The sequence below is a fragment of the Lycium barbarum genome, chromosome 2, assembly GCF_019175385.1.
Source record: "Lycium barbarum isolate Lr01 chromosome 2, ASM1917538v2, whole genome shotgun sequence".
NCBI lineage: Eukaryota > Viridiplantae > Streptophyta > Magnoliopsida > Solanales > Solanaceae > Lycium > Lycium barbarum.
Genome location: NC_083338.1, coordinates 35,224,353 through 35,250,781, shown reverse-complemented (window position 1 = coordinate 35,250,781; position 26,429 = coordinate 35,224,353). Strand labels below are relative to the sequence as shown.

At 38.5% G+C, this 26,429-nt stretch overlaps 1 protein-coding gene and 1 long non-coding RNA gene across 2 annotated transcripts; both read right to left on the bottom strand.

The window, feature by feature from the left end:
• Positions 1-257: 257 nt before the first annotated feature.
• LOC132629455 (uncharacterized) lies at positions 258-3,376 on the bottom strand. The gene is made up of 5 exons (XR_009578240.1): positions 2,577-3,376; positions 2,322-2,489; positions 1,175-2,235; positions 1,005-1,090; positions 258-877 (listed from the first exon to the last, which is right to left on the bottom strand). It is a non-coding gene; the product is annotated as an uncharacterized LOC132629455 (long non-coding RNA).
• A 1,601-nt stretch (positions 3,377-4,977) lies between these two features.
• On the bottom strand, positions 4,978-22,613 carry LOC132626419 (uncharacterized). Its single transcript, XM_060341285.1, has 2 exons — positions 22,013-22,613; positions 4,978-5,257 (listed from the first exon to the last, which is right to left on the bottom strand). Exons 1-2 carry the CDS (start codon positions 22,472-22,474, stop codon positions 5,213-5,215), a joined length of 507 nt encoding a protein of 168 aa, XP_060197268.1. The 5' UTR covers positions 22,475-22,613; the 3' UTR covers positions 4,978-5,212.
• Positions 22,614-26,429: the final 3,816 nt, after the last annotated feature.

The window sequence follows — 26,429 nt, the reverse complement described above, 5'->3', positions numbered from 1 at the left end:
CGGATTGTTGTTTTAGTGGTTGAAAAGTGCTCGAAGTCCATTTTTGTTTGAAAACTTGTAGTCATTAGCTTTACGTTATTTATGTTTTAGGGTTTCGTGTTATTTTTAAATTAATGCGTAACTTTATTTCGAATGTGTCACGATTTTTTTTATTATCAATTTAGGATGTGACACTATAAATAATAATAAAGATTAAGATAGTACTTATAAATATAAATCGATACGCAAAAAATATATAATATTTACTTAAACTGTACAACACTATTGTATATACTAGTAGGTCCCACATGTGGTATACCTGAGACTATCCTTAGGCCTAAGGCTCATACCATCCCCACCGCCCTTGCCATCGTCTTTATCCCCTTTTTTCCTCTTAATAAGAGGGCGCTCTAAGCCATGATCATCCTTCGCCCTTGCGCCCTTCTGCATAACGTGCTTCTTCTTCGGATCTAGTCCCGCTGGTATGCTCAGAATCTCAGGCTGAGCTGGGTCTGGAAACGTGACCTCATCCTCGTCGGGAGTTGCCACCGCGGGCGCGGAAGGATGAACTTGAAAAATATATGAAAATTACTATCATTTCTTATTTATATTGAATACATTAACGTTTGTTGAATAATCAAACTTGTGTATCGACGGGTGCCTGAGTAGGCTACTGAGATGGGTCTGGTACAGAATATGAAGTAGTCTCATGGACAAGATGTTGTTCCAGGTCCAAATAAAGGTCAAAAAAAATATTCAGCTTATATTGGATAAAATTGATTTTAACTAAAAATCTTATCTATGGCTCGACAGTCTCATGAGAAGACATCTCTGGCTCGGTAGGCCCATGAGAAAACGTCTGAGTGGGTTGCTCTTGTGGACCCATTGGCCCCGAATCCTAAAATATGAAAAATTACGAAATAATGAGTAACATATATATTTAAAATAAGTACATTAAATAATCAAATATGTATTTTAAGTATTCAGCTTATATTGAATAAAATTAATTTTAATAAAAAGCTTACCTGTGGCTCGACAGTCACATAAGCAGACGCCTCTGGCTCGGCAAGCCCATGAGAAAATGCCTGGGTAGGTCGCTGTGGTGGACCCACTGGCACCGAAAAATTACAAAATAATAACATATATATTTAAAATAAATAATTTAAATAATCAAATAAGTATTTTAAATACTAACCAGGATTAAAAAGTCATCGGAATCAAGAATCCTAGGTCCGTCTAAATTTCTCACTGGCCGCTCATCATCTAATGATGCGCGAAACGCCGCCCAATCGATGTCATCATGCTCCTCCATGTACGCATTCTGGCTCGGCTGAGATGAACACTCAGGTATCTCCGCAAGTAGGCGTACCGGCGTAAACGTAGGTGACTGTCCAGCTGAGCTGCCACTAGCCTGGAACCGCTGCGGATGGACTGGAATGGGAACAACCTCTAGAATGGGAGCGGACTCATCTACCTCATCTACCAGATGGTGTCGCCCACCACCAGGTCCTCCAGCAGCACCGCGTCCTCTAGAGGGACCGCGTCCTCTGGCAGCACCACGTCCTCCTCCTCGCGCCGCTTGATCCTCACCCTCTGGAACAGGATCATTCATGCGCCTAAACTCTCCTACCTGGCGGATACTGTCCTCGGATATCCGTACCATCTCCACCGCAAGCCCCGCAACCCCGAGGTAAGACATATTCTCTAATCCCAATATGCGTAATCGTTGTACGGCCACCAGTTGCATTTGTGTTCAATAGTAAAAAATAGTTATTTTTAAAACGTACTAATTAATACAATTAAATAAATCTAAATGCGATAAACTTACCAACGCCTTGTACTGCCCCGCGAGTGCTGCGTATCTTACATCCCTTGCGGGACGCAAAGCTGGGTTGCCAATCAATCGGCGTGTGATCCCATGATGCCCGTGCATGTAATCCATGATGGGAGTCGTATGACCGACCACAGCTAAAGTCCCCAACCTATCCTGCCAACGCTAGAGCTGGACACCCATCAAAGCCAAAAATGCATCATCAATGGCTGCTCAATCGTCCCGCTGGTAGTGTCGGAGCTTATGACGAACGTCGGAGGGTATATTCTGTATATGCCCAAACTATCGTAAGACGCCCTCGGGCATGTGGTCCTCAAAGATGTCTAGGTGTATCAATGGACACCGCTACCTCCACACGGCCTGACCTGCCCTGCAAAAGGCGGCAACTTATCCAAAATACCAGCGTACGGCGTCCATATAAATAGCTGCATAAAATATAGATACAAATTAGTGATCACCAAGTAGGAAAGACGTTTAATTAGATTAATAATGTAAAGTTAAATAGTTTTACCGCATTGTCTGTCATCTGATCAAGCTGGTCCCGGAATGGAAGAATATTGTGGTGCATATCCACATCCCGGTCAAAACCTGTCGTCCACCTCCTCGCATAGGGCAGGTCAATACCGAGGTGATGCCTAGATACGGGCTGAAAAGGCATCATCCTCTCCCATGCCCATAACTGAAAGCGATATTAGAAAATACGATTTTTTAGTCGTCATTTCAAGAGGTTTGTTTACATTAAAGGAATACACACTTAAAATATTACCTGGAGAAGAGCAAAAAATCCACACATCGCTGATACGACCAATAGAGGCTCAGCATAGGCATCGGTAGAGGTACGCCAAAACAGCAACGCCCTAGCTGTAATCTTCCAAGCGGTCCAGATGCTCCAAAAAGACCAAATATCGTAAGCTGACATAGGCACCCGATGTGTTCAGGAACAAGATGCCCCCGAATATAATAAGCAAATATAAACGGGCATGATGATCAACAACGTCCTGCTGAGTATCGCCCTCAATAGGAGGCTCTTCGAGAAAATAAGTGAAGAGTGCACTAATCTGCACCCGACTCTGTCCTGAGATATGGGTCGCGGAACTAGGCATGAAGTGGGTGAGCCTAGTCAACTCCGTCACCCATGTCCTACCAAGAGGAGGCTCGTACCGACTGTATAATGGCTCTTCATCTACCCGCAATCCAAACAGGACCTCCACATCCTGAAGTGTAATCGTGGCCTCACCAATGCGAACATGGAAGGTATGTGTCTCCGGCCTCCACCGCTCAACCATGGCTGTAATGAGCGCCCAATCATGTTGTACCCAACCAACGGACACGCAACGATAGATACAGCCCCGAAATAATATCTCTAAGACGCGGGGGTGTGAGGCTGCTTGCGTAAAAGAGTCCACGCTCTCTGTAGCCTACGGGGACGGAGCCTAGTCGCTATCCCTATAGCACCAGTCTATAATAACTCTGACCTATGAGTGTCTTGCAAAGAAAGCACTGATCTATCATCTGGCCCCTGGTAAACAGCGAGCCTCGGGTGAACATTCGGATCCATGAACGAGTCGGGTCTGTAGAAACTAAATTATTCATTATTCTTGGAATTAAAGAGAAATTATATTAACTAATTAGTCATTTATAGGGAATATGTGAATTATGTTGTATGATATTTTGTGAATAATTATATCTAATTACAATTGTTCTCCTAACTACAATTAAAGAAATAACTAAGTAATTTATTTAATGATTAACATGGGATAAACAAATAATTAACACGGGATAAACAATTTCACAAATAAATAAAGTACCAATGCCATAATTAACAAATAATAGAAGATTCCTATATTTTTTGTAATTTAACAATTCATAATCAATTAACAAAATAATAATAATTCATAAACAATTAACAAAATATCAATTCATAATCAACGATTAACAATTAATTAATTTATAACGGCATATTTTACAAATAATAGTAGATTACTATATTAAACAATTCATAAACAATTAACAAATTAACAATTCATAAACAATTAACAAATAATAATTAAAAACTAACTGTAGCAAAACGCTACTGCCAGCAATCAACCACAAAAAAAAAGTTTTTTTTTTTCGAAATTCACGACTATTAAATGTTAAACATGCTTAGGATATAATGTATTTAACAAAATAATAAAAAAATTCATAGTAGAATATCGTGATCGAAGTTTGTTGTAGGGTTGTTTTAATCGAGTTGTACGCCGCTTTTTTCCAAAATTCGAGCTTAGAATCTTGCTGCTTGACTTGAATATACCGAGAATCTAAACTTTTCCGATGAAATTTTAATAGAAAACGACGTTTTTGAAGTGGGGTCCACCAAAAAATGGCCTCTAATGGGGGGTTTTTGAAAAAAAAATTAGGGTGGAAGGGACCAGTGGTGGAACCCGATAGGTTTTAATGTCGGGGTATTTAGCGCAGTATTTTACTATGCTAAAGAAGAGAAGACAATATCCTTTAACGTTAAAGGACTTAATCGTGTTGTTACGGTTAAGTCCTTTAACGCAATAAAAAGGTACTTTTGTGTCTCTTTTTTCTGAAGTATTTTGGTTCAATGTATCTTTTATTGGGCCATTTTGGTTCCGGACTCATTATTTTAAGCCCCCCAATGGGTAGTTTGTGAGGTTCAAAGCCAACAAAAAATCCAATGTGATCTCACATGTGAGGTCTGAGGAGGGTAAAGTATACGTAAACTTTACCCCTACCTTGGAAGGTAGGGAAGTTATTTCCGTAAGACCCTCAGCTCAAGAAGTAGGACAAAACGCAAGATAAGAATTGACAAATTCGAACCCACATCTCGCGGAAAAGAAGGCTTTGCAGCCACGGCGTTACCATTTGATCATCTGCTTGGTTATTCAAAGCCATCTAGGCGAAATGGGTAAATTCAATAGGCCCGGATGAAAAATTTGTGCGCTTTTCCCATAAAAATTTAGTCTTCAATCTATGTGCAATCCTATAACCTTTTTTTGTGGTAACGAAAGGAACTTTACATAACGGAAAACGGTCAATTATGCCTAAAAAATATGGGAAATTCATCAAATTTGCCCTCCTTTAATAGTAGGAAATTCAACTCCAACACTGGGTTTTATCCATTTCTTTCTTTGTCTAGTTCTGATATTTTTCCTCTCAACTCTTGTCCCAGAATTTGTGGGAACAAGACAGGAGGAGGGGCAGAAGGTGAGGAAGAGAAGGATACATCAAAACTACATACTAATTATTAAATTCGTTCTACATGATATATTCGTGGAATCTTAATCTACTTTATCATACATCTACTGACCCGACTTTAAAAGAGGTGAATAAGTGAAGTAGATGATATCTCCAGCTGCTGCAACTTTTGGCTTGAGAGGTGTAGTAAGTCCCAGGCTACACGGTGACAAGCATTTCCATATTATCGACAGGAGCCGGAAGCTGTAAAAAAATGAGAGACCAGTCAGTTCGAAATACCAAATCCTGACAAGATAAAGTTCATACTAGTATGATGGTGCTTTTCTTCTCTTTCCAACATACAGGGAAAAGAATTGCAAGAATAAAATATCTACTAGAATATCTCCACGAAGGGTACATAGAGAGAGAAATGTGAGGCAGAAGTAGCCATTGTTAATACACTGCAATTGTCTTGTTCTTTGTTAAAGTATTATCAAGTAATGAAGGAGGTTTTCAACTAACAAACAGATAGACAATAACTGCCAATAGTAAACTGAGCCAAAACAATTACTGCATAATCAATCTATGCATAGCCATTAACAGTGAAACACTTTGCTCGTTACAAGTCATAACACCTAGGAGCTCTTCTATATAACAGTAAGATTCTATTGAAAGGTTAAAACTCTTGAGAAAATGGTTCAATAGGATGAGAAATTGCTAACCTTTTGAACAAAAAAGCTGAGGATTAGACGTCTCATCAGGAAGCAGTAATAAAGCAAAGCTGATAAAGCTTTGAAAAGATAAGTCTAATCAAGTACAAATGTATAACATATGTTTTCATCCTCTCTTCCTTCCTTCAAGGAGTACTATTGAAAAGGTGTTTGAACTATACGCAGACCAGGTAAAAACCAACAAGAGATTACGCTACAATCGCACTGAGATCTTATCACCTTTCATGGTTAAAAGTAGTAAAATCTCAAAGAAAATCTACTTCCCTTCCTTGTCTACTCGCACTCAACACACTTTACCATCGTCTTATTAGAAAAGAAAAAAACCAACTTAGTCCTCCAGTTAAAGGGTCAATCTGATTAAGCACAATCCAAAAGTTCCACTAGCTTTTACTTCCCTCCATCACTGTCTTCAACTGCTCCAGCTACCGAACTCCACTACTAGAAATAGGGGTTTTTCCCCCAGACATTCAGGGGGAAATTTGTGCTATAAAACATAATTTTCCCACCTCATTCCCATCGAACCAGTTCACTAGGAAAACACATGGTGGGAACGCTGGGAAATTTCCTAATTTTTCCGTGTGAAAACACTACTATTTAGGTTTTTTCCACTGACATTTGGTGGGAAATAGCGACTAAACATTTTTCAGTGGGAAATCAGTGGGAAAATAGAAATTTTAAGTAGTGCTCCCTGTAACTTCACCAACATCCCGTTGTGAACTCCAGCAAATCATAGTGCCCAACACCCCCGAATGCACCAGTAGGGATGGCAATAACATGGAGAATGATCAATAGATTACAGGGAGTTGGCATAGGTATGAGAAATCGCAAACAAGAGATGGAGAAAAAGTGGGAAGCTACAAACTCTCCACAATTTTGTTTATTTTGGTTGACCTACTTTCTAGAACTAAATTACCTAATTTTGGACAAGTTGAAGACTGTATAAGCTGAGCACAACAATAGATAAATTAAACATCAAAATCAGCTGAAAACTTGGTTTAAAAACCCAAGAATGTCATTAGCCAAGCTCTCTTCCTTTTATCATAAGCTTGCAACGTTTTTTCTTGGAACTTAAGACTAGGCTCTACAAGTGCTATTCAATTTTTATTACTTCTATTCCATCTTAATCCTAGGCATTTAACTTATAAAAGAAAATATATATTTTTTTCATTTAACAGACATTTCTATTAATCAAAAAGTGATCATTACATATCAGGCAGTTGCAGACCAAACTGCCTCCAAAATATAACTTCAATCTAATCTAGGAAACCTATACAAGAATATGTAGGTCCTAAAGTCATCCCTAATACATACAGATCACATCAAAACAGAAAACTTAGCTAAGGAAAACAATTCAAAGCAAGCAAAGCAGCCTGCCAGGTAGCTAGTTTCCTTCCTCTTATATGGATGTGCAAAGCAATCTCTCTGTATATCTTCTCAGTATTCAGTCTTGCACCTTGGAATCTCATGGAATTTCTCAGATGCCAAATGCAGTAAAGCATCATGGCAAAAGTACAAGCATGTAATAGAAACCCTTCCATTTTTCCTTCTAGCCATTCTGCTTATCCATTTTACTTCTTCCTGCCAGTTACCAATAACTCTAGTATGCCCCAACCATTTCAGCAGTCTAGCCCAAATGTTGCTGGTGTATGAGCAGGTGACGAACAAATGATCAAAAGTCTCTTCACCCCTACTACAGAAGACAGAGTCTTTAGGAACATCAATGCCAAACTTCTGTAGTCTGTCAACTGTAGCTAGCCTTTTCTGTATAGCTAACCACAAGTTGAACTTGTATCTGGGATGAATTTGAGCTGGCAAACTGATACTCTCCCATGGTGCCCTTGGATATATGGGCATCATACTGATATAAGCATTCTTGATCTGGAAACACCCATTCTTCTCCATGCTAGAGAGTCTTTGTTGCAGTGTGCCTCAGATAGTCTCTGCTGGCAATGATTTTCCTAACTACCCAAGCTGTAGTCTTGGATATGTCCATATTCTCCAAATCTCTCTGTTTAATATAGTAATAGTGGACCCACCTGATCCAGAGAGAGTCTTTTGATAGACTCCTTACAATTGAATTACTAAATTGGGAAGGAATTGAGAACCTAAAGAACAACTTGTTCTTGAACAGTTACTCAAAAGTTCAAGTGAACTCGAACAGAAAATGTAATGGATTTCTTATTGATCTTGATAATTTTCTAGAAAGCTATTACAATTCCAGATTGTAGGTATTTAATGGCACAGTTCCCTCCAAATGCTAGTTTCCAGAAGTTAGTTATAACTAACTTCTGGTACAGCCTGTTAACAGCAAATGGGACCACGTTCGTGTCACGTGCCCAACTAATTCTATCCTAATCAGCTAACTAACTGCTAATTAAGCTACTAACTGAAAAATGGAAGGTAAGGAACACTTAACCAATTAGGATCGTATCAACTACACCCCCCATCAAAACATCCTTGACCTCAAGGATCAAATGTAGGAAACTGATCCTTGATGGTAATGTAATCCTCCCAAGTGCTGTCCTCCTCAGCTGCATTAAACCATTTGATGAGGACTTGAGCAGCAGCCTTACCATGCTTTTGAACTAATCGCCTATCCAGGATAGCTTCAGGGACCAACAGCACATGACCAGCCTCAGTGTGAACCACAGGCAAGGTGACAGAAGCAGTGTGAGAGCCAAGTCTCTTTTTGAGTTGAGAGATGTGGAAGGTGGGGTGGATCTTGGAGTCAGGAGGAAGGTCCAAAGTGTATGCAACAGCTCCCACCTTGGCTAGAATCTTGAATGGGCCAAAGAACTTAGCTGAGAGCTTGTGAAAAGCATGATCTCTGAGTGAATTTTGTCTATAGGGCTGTAGTTTGACATATACCCAATCACCAACAAAGTAGGATCTGTCTGATCTTCCCTTATCAGCCAGTGTCTTCATCCTAGCTTGAGCATTGGCTAGATTAAGTTTGAGGGTTCTCAAGGTGGCCTCTCTAGCCAACAGGCTCCTATCAACTGCATCCAGCTGAGAGTCAAAAGCCATGTAAGGCAGGAGGGGGGGTGGCTTTTGAGCATAAACAGGCTCGTATGGTGTCATCTTGATGGCAGAATGGAATGATGTGTTGTACCACCATTCAGCTAGTGCCAACCACTGGGGCCAATCCTTGGGTTTATCAAAGGTCATGCATCTCAAGTAACTCTCTAAACACCTGTTGACAACCTCAGTTTGCCCATCTGTTTGGGGATGATATGAAGTAGAAGTAAGGAGCGACACTTTCTGCAAAGTAAACAGCTCCTTCCAAAATCTGCTAGTGAAAACCACATCTCTATCAGACACAATGGTCCTAGGCATCCCATGAAGTCTGAAAACTTAATCCATGAAAACTTGAGCCACATCCAAAGCTGTATAGGGGTGTTTGAGGGACATGAAGTGGGCTGCTTTGCTCAGCCTGTCCACCACAACAAAAATCACTGATTTGTTAGCAACTATAGGCAACCCCTCAATAAAGTCCATAGATATATCCTGCCACAGACCAGCAGGAATTGGGAGTGGCTGTAACAAGCCAGGATATGCCACATTCTCCCCTTTACATTTTTGACAAACCTCACATTGCCTCACAAAAGAGTAGACATCCTGCTTCATTTTCTTCCAATACAAATCCTGTTTTAGTCTTTGCAAGGTGGCTTTGATTCCTGAATGGCCTCCCACAGAACTACAATTATAGGACATTAAATCTTGCTTAAGAGCAGGATTAGCACCCACCATGAGTTTGCCCTTTCTACTGAGAATTCCAGCCTGAAACTTGTAGTAAGGTTTGTGAGTGCCCATAGTTTGAATAGTTTGGATCAACTTCTGAAGGTGAGGATCATGAGTCCAAGAGTCCTTGACTTGCTCCATGAGAGAAGTTTGTAGGCCAGAGATGCTACATAGCTGAATACCTTCTTCCTCCTTTCTAGATAAAGCATCTGCAACAACATTATCCTTCCCTTTCTTGTAAGCAATAGAATAGTCATAGCCAAGCAGTTTGACCAACCATTTTTGTTGACTGGGGGTGGTGATCCTTTGCTCTAAAAGGAACTTTAGACTCTGGTGATCAGTCTTGACAACAAAGTGCCTCCCAAGAAGATAAGGCCTCCATCTTTGGACAACAGTGACAAGAGCTAGTAGTTCCCTTTCATAGACAGATAAAGCTTTATTTTTTTCACATAATCTTTGGCTGAAAAAGGCAAGGGGCCTGTTATCTTGGGCCAATACTGCCCCCATACCACCTCCAGATGCATCAGTCTCCACCACAAACTCCTTAGAGAAATCAGGAAGGGCAAGCACAGGAGCAGAAGTTATGGCTAATTTCAAGGCTTCAAAGGCACCAGTTGCTTCATTGGACCAAGAGAAACTGTTCTTCTTCAGTAGGTCATGTAGTGGTCTAGCAATAACCCCACACCCTTTTATGAATCTTCTATAGTAGCCTGCTAGGCCTAGAAAACCTCTTAGACTTTTAATAGTAGCAGGGTGAGGCCAATGTAGGACAGCATCAACCTTGTGCTGATCCATTGCTACTCCATGATCAGAAATCACATGACCAAGGTAATCAATCTGTTGTACCCCAAAAGCACACTTGCTTTTCTTGACAAACAAGACACGAGATCTCAGAATCCCAAATGTAGGTCAGACCAACTAGAACTGTACATGAGGATGTCATCAAAAAATACCAAGATGAACTTTCTCAGTTGGTCATGGAAGATTTGGTTCATTAAACTCTGGAAGGTAGATGGGGCATTTGTCAACCCAAATGGCATCACTAAGAATTCATAGTGACCATGATGGGTTCTAAATGCAGTTTTTGGAATATCAGGTTCAAACATCCTGATTTGGTGATATCCTGATCTTAGATCCAGCTTAGAGAAGTATTTGGCCCCATGCAATTCATCTAACAGTTCTTCAATCACAGGGATAGGAAATTTGTCCTTAATTGTGTTGTGATTTAACTCCCTATAGTCTACACATAACCTCCAGGACCCATCCTTTTTCTTCACCATGACAATAGGAGAAGAGTAAGGACTGGTGCTATTTCTTATTACCCCACTGCTAAGCATCTCATTTACCACTTTTTCAATCTCCTCCTTCTGAATGCCTGGGTATCTGTATGGTCTGATGTTGATTGGAGAAGTGCCCTCTTTCAAAGTGATCTTGTGATCATGTAACCTGGAAGGGGGTAGTTCAGTAAGAACCTCAAATAGATCCTTATAGTTTTCTAGTATCATGTGCAACTCTGGTTTTCTGAGGCTTTCATAGAAAACAAACTAGCTCCCATATCAGCATCCTCATGCATCAATACTCCCACAGAAATCATGCATAATTCAGCTGGTTTTCCTAGCAATTTCTCCATACTAGTTTGCTGAATTAACTTAGATTTGGGTGGTTGCATACCTCTTAAAGAGACTTTATGCCCCATTAGACTGAATTCCATCTTCAATTTTTTGAAGTTCCACATGATGTCCCCTAGGCTGATCAGCCATTAAATGCCAAGAACCATGTTGCACCCACCAATAGGCAAAACTAACATATCTGAATCAAACACAACACCTTGCATCCTCCATGTTCAGTTCTTGCAAACATAGTTACTATGGACCTTTTTACCATCAGCTACAGTTATTCCAAAAGGGCAAATAGCAGTTATCAAGCAACCTAACTTCTTAGCTGTGTTTAAATCCAAGAAGTTGTGAGTGCTTCCTGTATCAACTAGCACATGGATGGCTTTACCCTTCACAGAAGCTGTCACTCTCATGGTCCTAAAGTCATGAACTCCATTCATAGCATGCACAGAGACATGAGGTAGGATAGAGCCTTCTTCATCAGTTTCTAGTCCTTGCCCAATCATAGATAAGAATGCAGCAGGATCTAGTGCAGTATCCTCAGGCTCCTCAATGATCTCTTCTCCTTCATCTACCTCCATAAAGAACAATTGTCTTCTCTTTTTACACACATGACCAAAAGAGTATTTTTTATCACAATTAAAGCATAGCCCTTGTTTCCTCCTCTCATCCATTTCAGCAGGCGTAAGCATCTTAACATTCCTTAGGTTGGTTTTTTAGGGGTTGGAGTTTGGTGGTGGTTTGGAAAATGAAGTTGAGGACCTGGTGTTTTGACTGGTGGGTTGGCAGAATGAGAAATTTTGTCTAGTAGGTAAGGGTGATGAGAAATTTTGGAATCTTGAATTGTTTTTTGGGTTAGGTAAGACAGTTGGTTCCAAAAAAACTTGTTTCTGTACTATTACTGCTTTAGCTAAAGTTCTAGGCCCTAGCATCTTAACAGTAAGTCCAATTTCTGGTTTTAATCCCCTCACAAAGCAGCTAACAACATATTCTTCAGATAAGTCTACTCTAGTAAGCAACTCATCAAATAGATCTACATAATCTTGGACAGAAGTTACCTGTCTAAGTTCCTTAAAATCACCCATTGGATCATCAAAAAATTCTGACCCAAATCTTGCATACAAACATCTCACATATTCCCCCCAACGAGTCCAGTCTCTAGTCAACCTTTGTTTCATGAAAGATTGATGCCATTGAAGTGCCTTGCCCTCCAGTTTGCAAGAAGCTAGCCTCACCTTGGATTCTTCAGGTGTTTCATCAACATCAAAGAATTGCTCTGCCTTGTAAAGCCAATCCTTCAAAGCATAACCATCAAATTTTGGGAATTCGACTTGTCAACCCCCAGTAGGCAACTGATAATCCTCATTCCTTTGACCCACACGAGCTGGAGCTACATTCTCCTCTAAATTCACCATCTGAAGACCAACTCCATTTGCAGTATTGTGATCAACTCCATTTGCAGGTCCCATGGTTAGGGTTTGTATCAGTGTTCATATTGTTTAATATCATCCTCTTAATCTCCTCCATAGCTTGTGCCACTCGACTATCAACTGCACCACGAATCTCAGTCACAGAATTCACCACACTTTCCAATGAACCCTTGAGAACATCAACCTCCTTACGTAGCTCTTGCATCCTTGTGTTATGGTCTCTCATTGGTCAGAGAATCAGAGCTCTGATACCACTGATAGACTCCTTACAATTGAATTACCAAATTGGGAAAGAATTGAGAACCCAAAAAACAACTTGTTCTTGAACAGTACTCGAAAGTTCAAGTGAACTCGAATGGAACAGAAAATGTAATGGATTTCTTATTAATCTTGATAATTTTCTAGATAGCTATTACAATTCAAGATTGTAGGTATTTAATGGCACAATTCCCTCCAAATGTTAGTTTCTAGAAGTTAGTTATAACTAACTTCTGGTACAGCCTGTTAACAGCAAATGGGACCACGTGCGTGTCATGTGCCCAACTAATTCTATCCTAATCAGCTAACTAACTGCTAATTAAGCTACTAACTGAAAAATGGAAGGTAAGGAACACTGAACCAATTAGGATCGTATCATCTTTTTTCAGTGATATAGCCCAGAGTTGCTTCAAAATAGCTGCCTTATTCCATAGCCCCAAGTTCATAACATTTAATCCTCCTGCTGCTTTTGGTTGACAGACTCTCTCCCATGAACTAAGGACTTTTTTGAGATCACACCATTTCCAGTCCATAGAAAGGATCTACAGACAGCTTCAACCATTTTTATCACCTTTTTGGGCAATACAAAGATCTGTGCCCAGTATGTTTGCATGCCAAATAAGACGGACTTGATCAACTGGAGTCTGCCTATGTATGATAACAAAGTAACTGACCAACAGTTCACCCTTGAGGTGATTTTCTCAACTAAAGGCAGGCACTGACTGATGGATAATTTCTTTGTGGACAGAGGGACTCCCAGGTATTTAAAGGGGAGGGTGCCTTCAGTGTATCCCAGCAGTTGGAGTATGTCCTCCTTTTCCTCAAAAGAAATACCAGCACTGTATATAGAACTCTTATCTGCATTTTGCTTGCAGACCAGATGCTGCTGAAAATCTCTGAAAAATCTCCTGTAATAGTGTGAGGGATGTTCTGTCAGCCTTGCAAAACATGAGCAAATCATCAGCAAAAAAAATGTGTACCACTCCAAGCCTTTTACATCTTGTATGGAACCCAAACTCCTTGTTAGCAGCCAGTTGATTCATTTCCCTCTACAGGTACTCCATTGCTATAAAAAAAAGGTATGGAGACATAGGGTCTCCTTGCCTTATGCCTTTCCTAGCTTGGAAAGGTTTTGTTAATCCACCACTCATCACTAATGAGTATGTTACTGTAGACACACACTCCATCACCCAAGCTACAAACTTATGAGGAAAGCCTATTTCATACATCATGTTCTTCACGGATTGTCAATCAAGAGTGTCATAAGCTTTTCTGAGATCTACCTTCAACACACACCTTGAAGTTATACCCTTTCTGTTGTACCCCTTGAAAAGTTCATGACTGAATAGTATGTCATCTGTGATGCTCCTACCCTCAATAAAAGCTGATTGTCAGCATCCAATAATATCATGAATTACTTTCTTGATCCTCACAGTCAAAACTTTTGCAATGATCTTGTACTGTGTAGAGCAGTAAGCTATTGGCCTATAATCTTTAACCTGCGTAGGGGATGGAATTTTTGGCACTAAGGTGACAGCAGTGCAGTTCCATGATTTCAGCATTTTCCAAGTAGCAAAGAAGTGTTCTACTGCTGCATATACATCCTGTTTCACTACAGTCCATTGCTACTGTCAAAAATTCTATGGGATATCCATCAATTCCAGGTGCCTTATCCATGGGCATGTCCTTTATGGCATTATCTATTTCAGTTCTAGTTACCTCTTCAACTAGTTGCAACTGTTGAGCCCTGGTGAGACAAGGTCCACTCTGAGTAACTATTTTATCTGGACATGTAAGTTCCTCAGTACCACTTCCCATAAGCTTTGTGAAGAATGAAACAAATTCTGCTTCTACATCCAGAGGATCAGTAACTTTGGTACCATTTTCAGCATATATGGAAGTCAGTGTACTCCTGCTTGCTCTGATTTCATCTGGGCATTAAAATACTTGGAATTGGAATCCCCACTATCAATCCAGCAGGCCCTTGACTTCTGCCTTAGCACCTTTTCCTCTACAGCGCTATATTTTTCTATTTCAGCAATAAGGGCCTTTTCCTGGTCAAATAAAGACTGACAGAATAATTGAGTTGTAATACTGGCCTGCACACTTTCTGAGCTTTGTCTTGCTTGATTCAGTTTCTGGTCATAGGATGCCATAAAAGTGTTAAGATCCTTCAGGTCTACTTTAAGCTTCTTCAACTTCTACCAAATGACAGTCATAGCATCACCCCTGAAATTCAGCTGCCAAACTCTGTTGACCAACCCCATGAATTCCCAATATTCCATAACAGGAGTGTACAATTTAAATGGCTTAGGGTGGAGATTAATAGCCTGTTTGACCAAGCTTCTAAAATCAGCTTATTTTAAAAAGTACTTTTTTAAAAAGTGCTTTTCAAAAAAGAACTTTTGGCGAAAAGCAGTTTGTGTTTGGCCAATTAATTAAAAAAGTATTTTGGAGCAGTCATTAGTGTTTGGCCAAGCTTTTAAAAAGTACTTCTATTTGTATTTTTCTCAAAAGTACTTTTCAAAAAAGTGCTTTTGAGCAAAAGCTGTTTTTTTTAGCTTCTGAAAAACTGCTTCTGCTACTCTCCAGAAGCACTTATTTTCTCCCAAAAGCTTGGCCAAACACCTCACTTTTTTTCAAATAAGCACTTATTGAAAAAATAAGTACTTTTGGGAGAAAAATAAGCTTGGCCAAACAGGCTATAACCCTTTGCCAGCATTGGATAAGAGCAGGTGAATGATCAGAAATTCCTGGTGGTAAAAGTTCTGCTTCAACATGGCCATACTGCTGTATCCAACTGAAATTACCAAACACCTAATCAATTCTACTATAGACCCTGCTATTTGCTTGTTGCTTATTACACCAGGTGAAAAAACAGCCCTTGGATTGAAGTGTTGTCAGCTGAAGCTTGTCAATAAGATCTCTGAATCCCAGAGTTTCATTTTGAGTGACTGGTTGCCCAATTCTGTCCTCTGATGATAATACATTGTTGAAATCTCCAGCAATGAGCCAGTTAGTTTGAATTTGTGATCCCAAAAGGCTGAAAATCTTATCAAACAGGATCATAAACCCTAATTACCACTTCCTCTGTTCCAATTTGTACAACAGTCTTTCAATTTAGGATCATTTCAAAATGTTTGGTACAATTTTATCCTTTGAAACAGCCTCCCTACCTTCCAAGGTGGGGGTAAGGTCTGCGTACACTTAACCCTCCCCAGACCCCACACGGTGGGATTCAACTGGGTATGTTGTTGTTGTTGTTGTTGTTGTTGATATGATGTTCTATAACCAAACTAACTATTCAACCATTAGCTTACTATTTTTTATTTTTTTTGGGGAATGGTAATATTGTATTCCTCAGCATTAAGGACATGTTGGAGACCTCCAAAAATATCGGCCCAAAACAACAAGAGAAAACTAAAATAACTATAGAGAACCTAAAAAATCTACTAACTGTTCAGCTTCTTCTAAACCTTGCTTTTTACACCAAAAGAAAAAAATATTGACACAATTCTCTTTGATTTTCTGGATTGAACTAGAAGTATTCTCAAAACATCTGTTGTTTCTCTCTCTCCAAATTGACCACCATATGCAAGATGGTATTATCTTCCATCATTTCTTTCGGCTTTTGCTTCCTCCTCTCCTTATCCAGCAACTGAGTAGGTCTGCAGTGTGCTCTGGCATTATCCACTTAGTTTGAGACATGCTAAGGAATAGTGACCATAGCTGTGTTGTAACTTTGTAATGAAGAAACAGGTGGCTGTTGGTTTCCTCAATCTCCTTACAAAGGAGACATCTAGAAGCAATCTCAAATACTCTTCTTTTTAATTTTTCATGAGTGAGGCATGCTCTTCTAGCCACCAACCAAGTGAAACACTTTACTTTAGTTGGGACTTTATACTTCCAAATCTGTTTCCATGGACCTGATATACCCCCTGGTTGTTCCATCACTTCCTTTTATATAGCCTGCCCACAGAGAACTTTCCATCGCTATCATACTTCCATCTTATTGTGTCTGGTTCTGTAGAAATGCCTTTAAATCCACTCAGTTGTTGTAGTAACTCTACCCACTTCCCAGTCATTCAAGTTTCTTCTGAAAGTAAGATTCCAACCTTGAGGGGACCAAGTATCAGCTACTGATGCTTCTGAATTGCTGCAAAAAGAAAACAAATCTGGAAATGAGTTCATCAGAGGCTCATGTCCAATCCAGTTCTCTTTCCAGCAAAGGATCTTGGTACCATTCCCCACCCCGTGGAGAACACTTCCAACCAGCTTAGTCCATAGATTTCTAATTGTCCTCCATACTGAGACACCATAGGTGCTAGATACTATGTTAGAACACCAATGAACACTCTACCCATATTTGTTGATAATTACTTCCTTCCAAAGTGCATGATCCTCATAAACAAACCTCCAAAGCCACTTTGTCAACAAGCATTCATTCTATAACCCCAAATTTCTAATGCCAAGTCCACCAGAATGTCTGCTTAGTTGGGTAGTTTCCCATTTCACCAAATGCATACCTTTGTTCTCTTTGTTGCCCGACCATAGAAAATCTCTCCTCAATTTATCCAATCTTTCTTCCACCTTAGAAGGAATGGGGAATAAAGACATGACATAAGTTGGCAATGAATCCAAAACTGAGTTAATTAGAGTGACCCTTCCTCCAAGAGATAAATATTGTGCTTTCCCGTTAGCAAGTTTCTTCTCAGTTTTTTCTACAATCCCATCCCAAATTTCCAGCTCCTTATGTTTATTGCCAAGAGGCATGCCCAGATAAGTTGTTGGAAAATTCTAAATTTTACATCCCAGAATGTTGGCCAGACTTCGTATTTGTCGGACTTCTTTAATAGGGAAAATACTGTTCTTCCTCCAATTAATAGCTAAACCAGAAACACCCTCGAAAACCACCAAAATCAATCTGATAAATCTAAGTTGTTCTGCCTTAGCTTCACAGAAAATAACAGTGTCATCTGCATAAAGCAAGTGACAAATCTGCATCTCCTCACATGCTTGGTTGCCTATCCTGAAACCTTTTAACCAACTATTTTGGATAGCCACCCTCATCGTACTGTTGAAGCCTTCCATGGCTAATATGAAGAGAAACGGAGAAAGAGGATCTCCCTGTCTGAGTCCTCTTACTGAGGGAAAAAAACCAGCAGGTTCTCCATTAACCAGAATTGAGAACCTGACAGTTTTAATGCAAAAACCAATCCACTTCAACCACCTCTCACCAAAACCCATTTGTTTGAGAATATTGAGAAGAAAGTCCCAATTAACATGGTCATAAGCTTTCTCTATATCTAGCTTACACATGATCCCTGGATGTTCACCTCTGAGTCTAGAGTCCACACATTCACTAGCTATGAGTGTTGCATCCATAATTTGCCTTCCTTTTATGAATGTCATTTGATGCTTATTAACTAGCTTGCTTACCACCCTCTTCAACCTCTCTGCTAGAAGTTTAGCAATAACTTTATAGACTCCACCTATGAGACTTATAGGTCTAGAGTCTCTTAGTTCAATAGCCCCTGTTTTCTTTGGAATAAGTGCCACATAAGTAGAATTGAGGCTTTTTTCAAAGACCTAATGAGCATGAAAGTGTCTGATAGCATTCATAATATCATCTTTTAGCAGATCCCAAAAAAATTGATAAAAGCTCATTGGGAACCCATCTGGGCCTGGAGCCTTATCACTAGCACAAAGTTTGATGCAATCCAACACTTCAGTTTCATCAAATTGCCTTTGTAACCACTAGTTTTCCTCCATATTAATGCCTTCAGCCCCTTGGAGTTTAAACTCAGGCCTCCAATGTTCAGTTTCTTTGTATAGATTCTGGTAAAAACTGATGATTGTCCTTTTTATGTCTTCTGGATCTGATATAGAAGTCCCATCCACTACTAGAGTATCAATAGAATTGAACCTCTTATGTGCTGTGGCAATGCTATGGAAGTATTTGGTGTTCTTGTCCCCCTGCTTGAGCCATTGCACTCTGGATCTCTGTCTCCAAGCTATTTCCTCATCTCAGGATATTTCCTCGAATTCCATGGATAAGTGGATTTTTTGGAGAAGTTCATCCTCAGTTAGGATTCTCTACTCCTGGACCTCTTTTAGACTTGATAACTAGTGCAAGACATCCTCCTTTTTCTGTTTCCAATTGGTCATGTTCTCCAAACCCCATACCTTCAGATTATCTTTCAACATCTTCAATTTTGTGGCCAGAATAAATGAACCTGTTCCAGTTACACTAAAAGAAATCCACCATTCCTTGACCTTGTCTCTGAATCCTTCTGCTCCCATCCACCATTGTTCAAATTTGAAGTAAGATTTCTTCAAACTTAAATCTCTACAAGATAGCATTATAGGATTATGATCTGAGTATAGTCTAGGCAGAAGATCTTGCTTGATATGTGTAAAGAGTTCCTCCCACTGATGAGAATATAAGAATCTATCTATCCCGGAAGCTGTCATATGATTATCACCCCTTCTCCAAGTGAAGGATCCTCCAAACAAAGGAGGATCAAAGAGCTCCATCTCATTTATCCAGTCGGTGAATTCAGTCATGGCCCCTGTAATTCTTTGACATTCTGACCTCTCTTTGGGATATCTTGTGACATTGAAATCACCACAAACCACCCATGGCCCATCACATAAACTCCTTATAGAAGTCAATTCCAACCAAAGCTCTCTTCTGATAATAATATCACACGATGCATAGACTGCACTTAAAAACCAGGTGACATCCAGGTTAATATCCTCAAATTTACATGTAATCACTTGATTACCAGCCTCCACCAGCTCTCCTTTCCAAAATCTTTTGTCCCACGTCACCACTATCCCACCACTTCTTCCTATAGCATCTAAATGTATCTCCCCCAACCATCTATTTATGCCATAGTTGCTTGATCACTTGTGCCTCTGCCCCCACCAGTTTGGTCTCTACTAAGACATAAACATCAGCCCCCCACTGTTGAATTAAACTCCTAATTTGACCCCTTTTCTCTCCCTATTCACCCCCCTCACATTCTAAGAAAGAATTTTAACCTTCATTGCGCAATGCGAGGTGCTATCCTCCCCCTGTTTCTTGGTTCCCCATCTTTGAACTTCACATGAAACTCCAGGTTTCTAAGCTCCTTTGGAATTGTGTTTTTGTTATTGTTATTGTCTTCTTTGATCTCTTCGTTCTTCTGTCTCAACAGTCTCCTTTTCTGGTCAATTTTTAGGAAAAGCTCAAAAGCCACTTTGTCAAACCCCTCAAAAGCCGCGCCAAACACTTGACTGAGACTGAGTACATTACACTGGACCCATAGTGAGGCTCTATCTTCAATTTCTTGCCCAGTTAAGGAATCATTAATTTGGAGAGGAAGAGGATTGTTATCAAATGATATCTGCCCATTAGAGTTCTCATCATGGAGAACTCCTCTGAAATTGCTTTCATAATTGTCGTCAGATATTGTATCCGCTAGACAGGCCACTTGCAAGTCCGAATCATTAGAATCAAAACCCTCGCTCCCCCTAATACCAATCTGTTCCACTACTTGAAGAGGCTTTGTCGCCCTAGTGTTTCCAGCTCCTCCCAGGGAAGAGACTGGCTTGGAGCGGATTGCATGTGGTCCTTGCCTTCAAAAATTTGATCAATAAAAGGTTCAGCAGTGGGATTCCTTTCTTTTGGTTTGGTTGGAATATGGGTTGCACCAGGCCCACTGCATATCTTGCAGTTAACAAAGCCCAATCCCTTTTCAATCAAATTTGGGACCAAATTTCAAATAAGAGTGGCCACGTGACTCTCATTAATGAGCATATGATCATCTTTGTCCATTGGGTCTGTAACACCAAAAGGAGCAATATCCCTTAAACCCTCTTTGCTTCTTTCTCCAGAACACTCACCAATCTCTATAACCAGCTCCATGTCTCGAGGAACAGCCTATTCCTTTTCTATCAACGTACTGACACCTCGATTTAGGTGCTCACCTTTCTTGAACTTTTTGAATCTCGCCGGAGCTTCACACCAGACCGGCAATGAGAAACAAAGTCGTTGTCATTGACTTCAACATGCGATGGTATTTTTTCCACCGGCCCCTTTACCGGCAAACGAGCCCACCTTAAATGGTTTTTCAGTTGAGGTTCCTCCTCTGTCTCTATCCACCCGCCACATTGCTCACTTATTTCTTTCATCACATTGTCGGACCTAAGCTGTAGAGGGAGCCCTAGAATGCGAACCCAGAACCAAGCAAATTGCACATGCTCTGGAATAGCCCCATTTGTTGGTGACCACCAGTCCAGCTGCAAGTGATGATTCTTCCTCTTCCAATCACCCATTAATATGTGTTCTGCATCCCTTCTTGACTGGAACTCAAACAAAAATTGGATCCCGTTCATATCAAAGACCTGAAGATTGTGAATCCCTCTCCATGTTTGTTGGACCCAACGTTTGACGTCGTTGCGGATGGGTATTTCATCACAGTTTGGGAATCTGCCGACCAGACTTCTGCTCAGAGGATCTTTGTCTTCAAGAACTTTGTTCACCACTGGATTCTGGATTGCCGATGTGTGGTCTTCCACATCAATAATATAATTTACAAGCCAAATTAACATTTTGTCCTCTAGTCAAGTACACCATCATATATAATGGAATGCAGAAAACTACTCCCTCCATGCCATTTTAACGGTCATTTTAGCTTAAAGAAATTATCCCAAAATAATTGTCACTTTAGGAATTCAAAACTAAAGTTGGCAACTATTTTCAACTATAGCCTTAACATTAAAGAAGTAGTTCTTTTTAACACTGCTCAATTCTCAAAACACATTTACTCCCTCCGTCTCAATTTAAGTGTCTTAATTTCCTTTTTAGTCTATAGCAAAAAGAGTGCCTCTTTATATATTCAGTAAGTTGACAATTCAAACATCCTACATGACAAGTTTATAACCACAAGATTCAAAAGTCTCTTTATTTCTTAAACTCCGTGTCTAATCAAACTAAGACACTTAAATTGGGACGGATTGAGTAATAAATAGCGGTAACTTACACTCTGTTTGGATGGTAGTTACCCATGGTTTCATAATGTAATAGTAAACTATACCTTGTATTTTTTATCTTTTTTTAGTGGGCGTGAAAAAAGCTAAAACAACAGTTAAAATGGGATGGAGGGAGTAGTAATTAACATTTTTCTCCATCAACAATATATTTATTCAATTGAAGAAAACAAAAAACCAACCAAATAGATGAAACTTGAAAATAACCTGTCTAAGAGATGTTCCACACAATGCCAAAGCATTATCCCGACAAGCATGAACAGTTTCAAACTGTTTCACGTCAAGCTTCTTACTAATAATCCCAACTTGAAAGTAAATACTACCGGATGATGGTAAATCCACTCTAATCTCATTCACATTTAACCAAAGAAAGAATCTCTTAACTTGAATTCCATCTAAGTCAGTAATCGACCCAATACTTAACTTCCCACTAATCTTCTCAGCATAATAAACTAAATATTCAAACTGAACATAACAAGGCTTTTCAAGAACAACTTCAAAAGTGCCATCTTTGGAAAGGGAGTATGATTTTACTGAGTTTGGTAAAAGCCCTTGTGGAAGATTGTATTTTGTGAGGATTTGGTATACTGTTGTGTTGGTACAAGTGTATAGATTGAAAGATAGGCACAGTAGGAAAATACACAGTTGGATTCTTGGATTGAAACCCATTGTTGTTGATGAAAAGTATATGCCTCTGGGAAGGGGAAAAGTGCTTGTACATAAAGATGAAACAGTTGTACTATGATTAGACGGATTATACTTCTTGTATTTTCATATTTTGGAAGGTTTGGCCATCAAAATCAATTATTTCTCGCTTTATTTAGAATTTTGACGCTGAAGGTAAAGAACGTGTTTGATTATAGTTTTTGCATTGAATATTTAATTATTTAAGTGTACTGAAAATAAAAACATGTCAAAATCATAAGTTTAAGTATTTTTTAAATTCAAAATACAATTTTAAATTGTATTTTAAATTTTCATAATCCGCTAATTTTTAAATAAAAGAAAATCAGGAAAAACGTCAAAAATTCTCATGGCCAAAGGGTCCCAGTGATTTGAAAGAGATTGCTAAAGACAAAAAAAAAAAAAGTGATTGGAAAGGGCGAGGATTGTTTTGGACTTACTGTGTGAATGGGAAGAGGTCAAAATAGCTACTTTTTGGGAATTAAACCTGTATAACCATTTGTAATTTAAAGCAAATATATTCATCATTAAAAAAAGTAATACATATATACTCCTATTGTTATACAAATAGTGTGAATATACTTTTGTTGCTGACCGAAATTTTTTTAATTAAAACAATAGTTGTTGTAGAGGTATATTTGTAAATCTTCACAAAGTTCAGAAATATATTTGCACCTTCTCACATTTAACCAAAACAAAAATCTTTTAACTTGTATTCCTCTTAACTCAGTAATCGACTCAATACTTAAATCAGGGTGAATCACGTCCATTAAAAAATCAATAAAGATAATATGCAGTTTACTAAAGCATCCCCATTTCTAAGATGTTTTTGGAGGTTTGAACAAGATTAAAGGAGACTACTTAAAGAATGCTAAGGACTTAATTGGAAATACTTAACAATTTTTTACTTGAATTTCTAAGTTGATATTTATTTTGGAATTTTTTTTTTTCCTAAGGTGGATACTTATTTTGGGACGAAGGAAGAATATCATTTTGGACTTTTTGTGTGAATGGGAAAAAGAGTTCGAGATAGCTGCTTCTTGGGAAGGTGCTTTGCATTATCAAAATGTGGGTCACATTCATGTATTTCTATTTAAAAACAAAAAAAAAACAAAAAAAAAAAGGGAAGGCCAGTCATATATATTTCATACTGTTACAGATATATTGTATTGAAAAAGGTAAAAAAAAATATTCTTAAAATATGCAAAATTGAATAAAAATATCCTCCTTTAATAGCTTGGTTCAAAAATATTGGTCCAAAAATGTCCCTAGTGTTACTTAATTGGGTCAAATGTCCTTTTTTAATAAATATTTTGTTTCTTTTCTTTTTAAACGCATTCTTTTCTTAATAAGAAATATTATTTTTAAAGTCATTTTCTTATTTCTTTTAAAATCCCTTTAACTAATAAAGAAGTGGACAATAATCTTATTCTTAATCTCGTCCTATTAATTTGAACTGATATTATATGTCATATATATAAGATCAAAGTGTAACTCCATCATTAATTTTCATTTAGATAACGTTAAAAAAAATTCCTAATAAAATAGGAAATATTTTTATTTCTTAATATTTTCTAAATTGAAGTAGGATAAGCATATAATCCTTAGTTTTTAAAGTTAAAATTGAAAAAGGGTCAACAATAACTTAAAATTGAAAAAGGGTCAACAATAACTTTGTCGACAATATTTTAAAGATATTTGTGATTTGAAACAATGCAATAGATCTTCGTGTTTTATGACATTACAAATACATTATATTTTAGATATCCATTTAAGTACTCTTAATACTTCCTAAAGTAGCTTTCAATCAAGCAGGAAACTTGTAAGTACCTCATGCGCAGCTAGCCGGTAGTTTTCTGAAAAGCCTTGCAGAAACTTCTTGAGGCTTGCAATCAAGCAAGGAGCTTATAAGTAGCTCAAGAAGGTAGCTTATAAAGAAGTCTTGCAACATCTTCCTAAAAAGCCTCGCATTATCTTTTTCTCTTCTATAAATAGAAAGCTAAATCAATTCATTAGTACATCGATTTCAAGACTTTGAGCTTCATTGATGGATTCGTGAGAGGAAAGGAGGTTCGAGAAGATTAAGGATTACTTGGAACCAAGTAAGTTAAGGCTTTCACCCCAATGAGGGAATATTTGTCAAACTAACTTGTTTGACATATACTGTATGGGGGTACCGTACCCAGGGGCAGAGGGGGAAAGGCCTAAGGGGGTTCATCTGAACTCCCTTCGGTGGAAAGTTACACGTTTAATACATGGTTAAAATTATTTTTTATGTATATATAGTAGACGTTGAACTCCTTTTGGCTTCGTGTGTTTACTTTTTCATATTTTGAACTCCCATAGTGAAAATCTTGGCTCCGCTACTGACCGTACCATATATGAGTGATGATGAGCGTAAACGCGAATACCAGGTTATAAATGCTATACGGATCTAGTTGATGTCTCTATCTATTCTTATCATTTTATTTCTCCGCACCATGACTGTGTTATGCATTTTATTATTCTAGTATAATGTTATAGGCTTCTCTCACATGTTAGTTTAAACTTATAGGCTATATGTATGTCATATCACATGTTTAGCTGTTACTCATTCATTATACATATGCATTATAATTTGCATATCTGATGTCACGCCCAGATGTGATTATGACATGTAAGTTTTGCATGTGGGTTGTAATATACAGGTGAGTTGTCCTTGTTTCGTGTATCCTAAGGCTGACATATGGCGTGTGAATTTGAATTCACCCCTTATGAGTCACTGTATAACTCAAGCACCTCAGACACTATCCGTGCAAGATTATTTTGCGCACGAAATGCTGGTGTTAAGTTAAGTTAAAGAGTTTTTATAATGCATACTTGATTTCTAACTCGTGATTACATTTCATATGGATGATGTAATTATGCATATCTTATTATATAGCTATTGCTTCTTTTCTATCAGTATTATATATTTATGTGCTTTGTTTTGATCAGTATTATATACTTATTGCTTAGGTTTATGAAAGTGAGTATTTTCGGTATAATATCGCTACTACCTTGTTGGGATGGCCAATGATTCTTTATGAGTACGTGTTGGTGTACTCATACTACACTTATTATAATATATGTGCAGATACTGATCAAGATAAAACGGACTCCAGGAGAGAGCATAAGAGTCGTCCAAGAGATTAAGTGATGAGCTCCTTGGATGATTTCACAGCACCTTAGAGTCTAACCTATCTTCTTTACCGTTTAATACTTCATAGTACTTTTATTTTGAGACGGTTTTATTGTTATACCTTTGGACGCTCATGACTTGCTACATCAGTTCACTATATTGATTTAGACTTACATTCTTATTATACTTTCCTGCTATTAGACTTACTTTTGTATTTTGGGTTTTATACTTGTTAAGTTTGTAGGCATGATCGTGGCTTGCAGGGTGTGTAAGTTATAATTTCCGTAAGTTACTTGGAAAGTACCTTAAGGATACCCTAAGAAACTCCATGGTTAGGGGTTTTCGGCAGCCGATATAAACTTAGATGCCCTTAAATCTCTATGCATTGATGCCCTTTTCAATCCTTCCAGGCATCTCTAACTTAGTTACTAACGTGTAGATAATCAATTCACATAATAAATATGAAATCCACTATAACAACTTTTCAAACCACGCATGACAAGCTTCTAGAACATCGAATTACTTAAAAAGTAAAGGAATTTTAAATGTATTATACTCCCTTCGGTCCAAAATAATTGAGGTTTTAGCTTCTAAAAGTTGATCCAAATAATTGATGTTTCACAAAATCAAGAAAATATTTAGTTATATTTTTCAAATTTGCCCTTGACCATTTCCATATCCCCATAATAATTATGTCAACCTAAAAAGCTAAGAGAATAATTAAGGGTATATAAAATCTAAGTCAAAATCCCTCTTATATTTTAGGAGTTAGTGAATGCT

Bases quoted from the DNA above. Each gene is read 5' to 3' on its own strand.
- LOC132626419 (XM_060341285.1), bottom strand. From the start codon at position 22,474: ATGGGTTTCAATCCAAGAATCCAACTGTGTATTTTCCTACTGTGCCTA. The intron at 5,258-22,012 runs GTTATTTTCAAG...ATTTTTTTACAG, and splicing joins GTGGAACATCTCTTAGACAG to CTTCCGGCTCCTGTCGATAA.